Below are 8,291 nucleotides of genomic sequence, written 5' to 3' on the forward strand. Positions count from 1 at the left end.
CAGATGTACACTAAACTAAAGTCCGACTGTTTCCCCATGTGCATTTGGAAAGTATTCAGACCCCTTCACTTTTTCCACATTTTGTAACGTTACAGCCTTATTCTAAAATTGATTAAATTGTTTTTTCCCCCTCATCAATCTACACACGATACCCCATAATGACAAAGCAAAAACCAGGTTTTTATAAAATTTTGCAAAACAAACAACTGAAATGACATTTATATAAGTCTACAGACCCTTCAGTACTTTGTTGAAGCACCTTTGGCAGCGATTACAGCCTCGAGTCTCCTTGGGTATGACGCTACAAGCTTGGCACACCTGTATTTGGGGAGTTTCTCCCATTCTTCTCTGCAGATCCTCTCAAGCTCTGTCAGGTTGGATGGGGAGCGTTGCTGCACAGCTATTTTCAGGTCTCTCCAGAGATGTTGGATCGGGTTCAAGTCTGGGTTCTGGCTGGGCCACTCAAGGACATTCAGAGACTTGTCCCAAAGCCACTTCTGCATTGTCTTGGCTGTGTGCTTAGGGTCGTTGTCCTGTTGGAAGGTGAACATTCGCCCCAGTCTGAGGTCCTGAGAGCTCTGGAGCAGGTTTTCATCAAGGATCTCTCTGTACTTTGCTCCATTCATATTTGCCTCAATCCTGACTAGTCTCCCAGTCCCTGCCGCTGAAAAACATCCCCACAGCATGATGCTGCCACCACCATGCTTCACCATAGAGATGGTGCCAGGTTTCCTCCAGACGTGACACTTGGCATTCAGGCCAAAGAATTCAATCTTGGTTTCATCAGACCAGAGGATCTTGTTTCTCATGGTCTGAGAGTCCTTTAGGTGCCTTTTGGCAAACTCAAAGCTAGCTGTCATGTGCCTTTTACGGAGGAGTGGCTTCCATCTGGCCACTCTACCATAAAGGCCTGATTGGTGGAGTGCTGCAGAGATGGTTGTCCCATCTCCACAGAGGAACTCTGGAGCTCTGTCCGAGTGATCATCGGGTCCTTGGTCACCTCCCTGACTAAGGCCCTTCTCCACCTGATTGCTCAGTTTGGCCGGGCGGCCAGCTCTAGGAAGAGTCTTGGTGGTGCCAAACTTCTTCCATTTAAGAATGATGGCGGTCACTGTGTTCTTGGGGTCCTACAATGCTGCAGAAATTTTTTGGTACCCTTCCCCAGATCTGTGCCTCGACACAATCCTGTCTCGTTGTACGGACAATTCCTTCGACCTCATGGCTTGGTTTTTGCTTTGACATGCACTGTCAACTGTGGGACCTTTATATAGACAGGTGTGTGCCTTTCCAAATCATGTCCAATCAATCTACCACAGGTGGACTCCAATCAAGTTGTAGGAACATCTCAAGGATGATCAATGGAAACAGGATGCACCTGAGCTCAATTGAGTCTCATAGCAAAGGGTCAGATTTTTATTTTTAATACTTTTGCAAACATTTCTAAAAAACTTGTTTTAGCTTTGTCATTATGGGTTATTGTGTGTAGATTGAGGGCAAAAGTTTATTTAATCAATTTTAGAATAAGGCTGTAACATAACAAAATGTGGAAAAAGTGAAGGGGTCTGAATACTTTTCGAATGCACTGTAACTGTGTCACTAAAGTCCTGTGTTTCATTTCCAAGTACCTGTTGGCCCTAGATATGGAAACGCAATTTCTCCTGTACACCAAAGTGTAGACATCGGTGTAACACCGGTATCCATATTGAAAAGCACCATAAACTGAAGCCCTGTATGTTTCCCCAGGTACCTGTTGTCCCTCCAGATGAAGAGAGATCTGATAGATGGCAGGTTGAGCTGTACAGAGAACACTGCTGCCCTGTTGGCCTCACACCTCCTTCAATGTAAATGTGACTAGCTTTTCGCTGGTGTAATAGATAAATGTGTATGTACTGATTTTATGAATGTGTTATGAAGTCTGCGCTTATAAAGGCTACCCTTCCAATAAAGCGTTACCAAATGAACAGCCGTAATAGCTGCATTATATACACGTTATATTGACAATGGATAAATGTGATTTGGTTACCTTTTTTTAGTGGATTATTATCATGGTGCTACGTTGCTGCATTATAACGCCGCCCCCCCTCTCCTCCAATCACAGCGGAGATAGGGGACTATGACGACGTGGCAGACAGGGACTTCCTGAAGCTGAACAAGCTGCTGCCCAATCAGGAGAGGATACAGGAGAGGATCATTGAACTGCACCGTAGACACCTGTGAGTCGCTACCTCCCTTCTGTTCTCTCCTCACCTCATACCGTAGACACCTGTGAGTCGCTACCTCCCTTCTGTTCTCTCCTCACCTCATACCGTAGACACCTGTGAGTCGCTACCTCCCTTCTGTTCTCTCCTCACCTCATACCCCAGTTAATCCGAGGTCACCTCTGTCCTAAGCCTGGTCCAGGACCTGTTTGTACTGTATAACCAACTCCTATGGCTATCTGCATGACGATGAGTTGGCAAGATGACGCAAACAGATCTGGGACCAGGCTTTCTCTGTACTGCATACTCAGTCCATGTTCATTTCGCTCCATGCTATAAGGTAGTCCCATTTTCAATGTTGTACTGATGACTACACGGATATGTTTCTTGTCGCTTTCCAATGTTTTGAGAGGATATGAAGGTCCATTTTGATTACCTTCAACACTTCACAACACAAATTACCTCCTTGAAGCATGAGTATGAAAACCATCTTCGTCTCTACGTCGTTAGTTACAGTTTTCTTCTAAGACCTTTTTTCTAACGGGTACATGCCAGTCCTCCTCAGTAACCAGTGTTTATCTGTCAGGGTCTCAAATGGCACCCTTTTCCCTACATTCCCCTGGTCAAAAGTAGTGCACTATATAGGGTGCCATTTGGGACGAAGCCTCTGTCTGTAGTGTGCTGCGTGTTTCAGGGTGGAAGCCAGTGTTCTGTGTTTTTAACGCCAATGTTTTCTGGAATTTTCCGCTGGATGAACCATGAATGTGGCATGATGGTATCCGTGCCTTCAGTTTAACGCGGTTTCAGTCCCGAAAGGCACCCCTATTCCCAACACGGTGCACTACTTTTGACCAGAGCCCTGTAGGGAATAGGGTGCCATTTGGAACGCAGCGTCTAACACTGCGACGATCTGCAGCTTGAACTTGATGAACCATTCCAATGCTTTGCTGCTTGGAATGACGTCACACAATGAAGCTGAACCTAAGATGCATTTGTTTTAGCAGCTGCAGATTTGTCTGATTCGCCTCCAGTACTGAACATATTGTTGTTTTTAAGCTAATGTTCCGCGGTAGTCTTTGACATAGACTTTAACGTTTTTTGTTTAGTTTTTTTTTTACAATTGTTTCAGGCAGCGCTAAATTGTTTTGAATAGCTTGATAATAAGATTACAACAGGGTTTATTGGATACGCATAAACCTGCGTTTTAATTTTTTACCTAAAAAGGAACATTATCTCAAAGAGATTTCTACTGGACAAAAGCTGACACAGACACTTAAAATTCGCACATCAGCCATGTAGTCAATAGACAACTAAATGTGACCGTCTCTGGGAGGAGTTGAGTCTGGCAGCTGTTCAGAATTCAAATTTTCTATTCGTGGTAATCTGGGTGTTTTTTTTTTGTTTTTTTTAGCTCACTGGCCTTTTCCCACATTTCAGCCTGTTCAAACGCCCTCCATGGGCTGCTAGTGGCTTTCCACTCCTTTTCTATAGACTGGGGTTGCGTCCCAAATGGGCCCTGGTCAAAGGGTAGTGCACTATAAAGGGAATATGGTGTTTGGAACGCACCCTGCCTCTCCTTTCCTCAGAGTGCCGATAGCCAGGTTTCTATCGACCTGGTTCATTGCGACGTGTAATGAAAACGGCAGATATAGGAGACATTTTCTACAAGTTCAACCAAAATGTTATCCGTGTGACAGAGGGGTCTAACTTGCTGTATTGCGACAAATGATGGTGGAAACGGTGTTTTTCGAATATTATTATGATTGCTGAATAATTTGGAAGTTATGTGGGGCACATGATGTCATCACGTAACTATATAAAGCTACCACTCCACATTTTAATTCTAAATGCGTACTGCTTGCCAAATCAATTCTTTTCGATAATAGACATTTATTGCTTCGACTTGCTTTTCTGGTTGGCTGGACGCGAGTTTCACCATCCAAATCTTCACCATGGCACAGGCTTTGGCGATACGTTGGCACATGAGAATTATTAGAACGTGGCAAATCAATTCTTGCTTTCTATCCATGCTGGCTTCCGCGGGCTGCTTGAGACGTCAAACCGATAGGTGGGAGGGTATACAGGCTGTCGCCAATTTTATGAATTTCTAAATGGATAATGGAAAACCTCCCCCTCTGGTTGTTAATGTTGGGGAGGAAGCTCTGGTTGTTACTGTTGGGGAGGAAGCTCTGGTTGTTACTGTTGGGGAGGAAGCTCTGGCTGTTACTGTTGGGGAGGAAGCTCTGGTTGTTACTGTTGGGGAGGAAGCTTCCTCCCTAGCACCCTGATCTAATCCTCCTAGCCTCCTCCCTAGCACCCTGATATAATCCTCCTCAGCTCAGGCCAGGCTATTTGATTAGCCAGACGGCGGGGAGGAGGGTAAGGGAAGAGTAGATGAGGGGAGGGCAGGAGAGGAGAGGAGGGCATGGAACAAGGGAGGGGGGAGGGAGTGGCATAAGGAGATTTCACAGCTTAAAGGATGAACAAAATTAGAATGCTGGGTGATGATCTGGCATACTGCCACCCTACTAACCAAAGACGAGCATCACGATTTAGTCTGGATACGCACGCGTTCACTCCACTAGAAAACATTCAGATTGGCGGTTGGATGGATTTCCTCCTCCAACATGTTGTGAGTCAAACATTTTGACATGTTTTGATTTGAAGTCCTTTAAGAGGTTAGGGCTGGGAGAGGAGCTTTCGGGGGATTTACAGTCGTTGTGTTTTATTCCTAGAGTGACTCTCCTCTTCTCAGGAGAATCACCACATCCCATGTTGACACGTCAGCCATGTGTAAGTTCAGCCAGCCAGCCAGCCATTCTCTCTGATCTTTCTATAGGTTTTAATACCCAGTAGACTGTTAAATATTCAGTTTACTCACACCTTCACTCATGGCTCTCCACTCATTTCAGACAAATTCATGAATAAGGCCAGTAAAGTGAACCAGAGTTCTGAGCCAAGGTTCCATACCATCATTGCAAAGACGATCTTCCTGAAGTGAACGGATTTAAACTCCCCCCGTCTCTCTCCCCCTAGCGGGCAGACTCCAGCCGACTCAGACTTCCAGGTTCTGGAGATCGCCCGTAAACTGGAGATGTACGGCGTCCGGTTCCACCCTGCAGCCGACCGTGAGGGAACTAAGATCAACCTGTCCGTGGCTCACATAGGCCTGCAGGTCTTCCAGGTGAGGGGTAGTTCTACTGCTAATACACACGCACATACACACACACACAGGCACACACACTTACACATACAGGCACACATACTTACACATACAGGGGCACACGCACACGCACTCACAGGCACACGCACACACAGGCATACACACACACACGCGCGCACAGGCATACACACACAGGCATACACACACAGGCATACACACACAGGCACGCACGCGCACACATACAGGCACACACACACACACACACACACACACACACACACACACCCCGAGGCCTCATATCAGGTTTCAGATTTTTGTCTTCGGTCTCATTTTTTCCCAGGGTAACACTAAAATAAACACCTTCAATTGGTCCAAGATCCGCAAGCTGAGCTTCAAGAGGAAACGCTTCCTGATCAAGCTATACCCAGAGGTTCATGTGAGTACTGGATTTCTTTCCTGAAAACATTGGAGGCTATCAGCAGTTGAAATAATAAAGCGTTTTTAGCCACCCCGTGTTTTGGTAAAAATCTGAGAGTTGAAGACATGTAACCGCTCTCCAAGGGCTGACCATCCATGATATCAAAAAATATAGTTTTAACCATGTTTTAACGTTGATATTTACCTGTATCATTCATTTATAAGTCCAAAGATGGATGTAGCATCTGCAGATTCAACACAAATTGTCAAATTGGGGGCCATCCAGGGTGTGAACGTGAACCTCTATCGTTGCACTATGACCCGTACAAGAAAAAAGAAATGTCTTTACAAATCCATCTAAAGAGATCTGTGTTTTATCACGATAGGCTGAAGGTAGGACTCCTGTGCCAAGTTCAAACCATATACAGTGCAATTGGCCCAGCGTCGTCCAGGGTAGGGGAGGGAATGGCCGGCAGGGATGTAGCTCAGTTGGTAGAGCATGGCGTTTGCAACGCCAGGGTTGTGGGTTCGTTTCCCACGGGGGCCCAGTGTGAAAAAAAAAAATAATGAAAAAAAATAATGTATGCACTCACTAACTGTAAGTCGCTGTGGATAAGAGAGTCTGCTAAATTACTAAAATGTAAAATGTATTCAGACACTTTTCCACATTTTGTTACATTACAGCCTTATTCTAAAATGGATCTACACACAATACCCCCATGATGACAAAGCAAAAACAACCGGGTTTTTTTTTGGGAAGAAAAAAAAAAGTGATTACAGCCTCGAGTCTTTTTGGGTATGATGCTACAAGCTTGGCACACCTGTATTTGGGGAGTTTCTCCCATTCTTCTCTGCAGATCCTCTCAAGCACTGTCAGGTTGGATGGGGAGCGTCGCTGCACGTCTATTTTCAGGTCTCTTCAAATTGGATCGGGTTCAAGTCCAGGCTCTGTCTGGGTCACTCAAGGACATTCAGAGACTTGTCCCGAAGCCACTTCTGCGTTGTCTTGGCTGTGTGCTTAGGGTCGTTGTCCTGTTGGAAGGTGAAACTTCGCCCCAGTCTGAGGTCCTGAGCGCTCTGGAGCAGGTTTTCATCAAGGATCTCTCTGTACTTTGCTCCGTTCATCTTTGCCTCGATCCTGAATACTTACACTACCGTTCAAAAGTTTGGGGTCACTTAGAAATGTCCTTGTTTCCGAAAGAAAAGCAAAAAATGTTGTCCATTAAAATAACATCAAATTGATCAGAAATACAGTGTAGACATTGTTAATATTGTAAATGGCTATTGTAGCTGGGAACAGCTGATTTTTTAAATGGAATATCTACATAGGCGTACAGAGGCCCATTATCAGCAACCATCAGTCCTGTGTTCCAATGGCACCTTGTGTTTGCTAATCCAAGTTTATCATTTTAAAAGGCAAATTGATCATTAGAAAACCCTTTTGCGATTATGTTAGCACAGCTTAAAACTGTTGTGCTGATTTAAAGAAGCAATAAAACTGGCCTTTCAGCTGTGCTAACATAATTTCAAAAGGGTTTTCTAATGATCAATTAGCCTTTTAAAATGATAAACTTGGATTAGCAAACACAATGTGCCATTGGAACACAGGACTGATGGTTGCTGATAATGGGCCTCTGTACGCCCATGTAGATATTCCATAAAAAATCTGCCATTTCCAGCTACAATAGCCATTTACAACATGAACAATGTCTACACTGTATTTCTGATCAATTTGATGATGTTTTAATGGACAAAAAAAATGATTTTCTTTCAAAAACAAGGACATTTCTAAGTGACCCAAAACTTTTGAATGGTAGTGTATGTAAATAAGGTATTTCAAGTTTTTTGTGTCTTTAATAAATTTGCAAAAATTTCTAAACCTGTTTTCGCTTTGTCATTATGGGTATTGTGTGTAGATCGTTGAGGATTTGTATTTTATTTAATACATTTTAGAATAAGGCTGTAACGTAACAAAATGTGGAAAAAGTGAAGGGGTGTGAATACTTTCCGAATGCACTGAACATGTTTACAGCAAGATGAGTAATATTTTATTGGACCACTGTGGGGCGGCAGGTAGCTTAGTGGTTAAGAGCGTTGTGCCAGTAACCGAAAGGTCGCTGGTTCTAATCCCCGAGCCGACTAGGTGAAAAATGTGTCGATGTGCCCTTGAGCAAGGCACTTAACCCTAATTGCTCCTGTAAGTCGCTCTGGATAAGAGCGTCTGCTAAATGACTAAAAATGTAAATGTAAATAACAGTTTTTTTAAAATTCATGCTTTCAAGTATCCTCGGGGACTAAATGCACATATTGTTTTGATGTTTTTTTTTGTTTTTTACCCCAAAATAAATAAAGCTGTATTCAATTTAATTGTAGGGTCCTCATCAGGATACCTTGGAGTTCCAGATGGCCAGTCGGGACCAGTGTAAGGTGTTCTGGAAGAACTGTGTGGAACACCACTCATTCTTCCGCCTCTTGGATCAGCCGCAGCCCAAGTCCAAAGCCCTTTTCTTTAG

The 8,291-nt window shown here is 44.1% G+C and overlaps 1 protein-coding gene across 3 annotated transcripts in view; it reads left to right on the plus strand.

The window, feature by feature from the left end:
• Positions 1 to 8,291, plus strand: part of farp2 (FERM, RhoGEF and pleckstrin domain protein 2) — an 81,605-nt gene that overhangs the window by 31,725 nt on the left and 41,589 nt on the right. For all 3 annotated transcript variants that reach the window (XM_041840678.2, XM_041840680.2, XM_041840679.2), the window contains exons 6-10: positions 1,744 to 1,841; positions 2,099 to 2,213; positions 5,235 to 5,382; positions 5,702 to 5,797; positions 8,152 to 8,291. The exon at positions 8,152 to 8,291 is cut by the window's right edge and continues 24 nt beyond it. In XM_041840678.2, the coding sequence (XP_041696612.2) occupies positions 1,744 to 1,841; positions 2,099 to 2,213; positions 5,235 to 5,382; positions 5,702 to 5,797; positions 8,152 to 8,291 (597 nt within the window). The remainder of the gene's footprint in view (positions 1 to 1,743; positions 1,842 to 2,098; positions 2,214 to 5,234; positions 5,383 to 5,701; positions 5,798 to 8,151) is intronic.

Source organism: Coregonus clupeaformis, chromosome 20 (assembly GCF_020615455.1).
Source record: "Coregonus clupeaformis isolate EN_2021a chromosome 20, ASM2061545v1, whole genome shotgun sequence".
In the NCBI taxonomy this organism is placed as follows: Eukaryota; Metazoa; Chordata; class Actinopteri; order Salmoniformes; family Salmonidae; genus Coregonus; species Coregonus clupeaformis.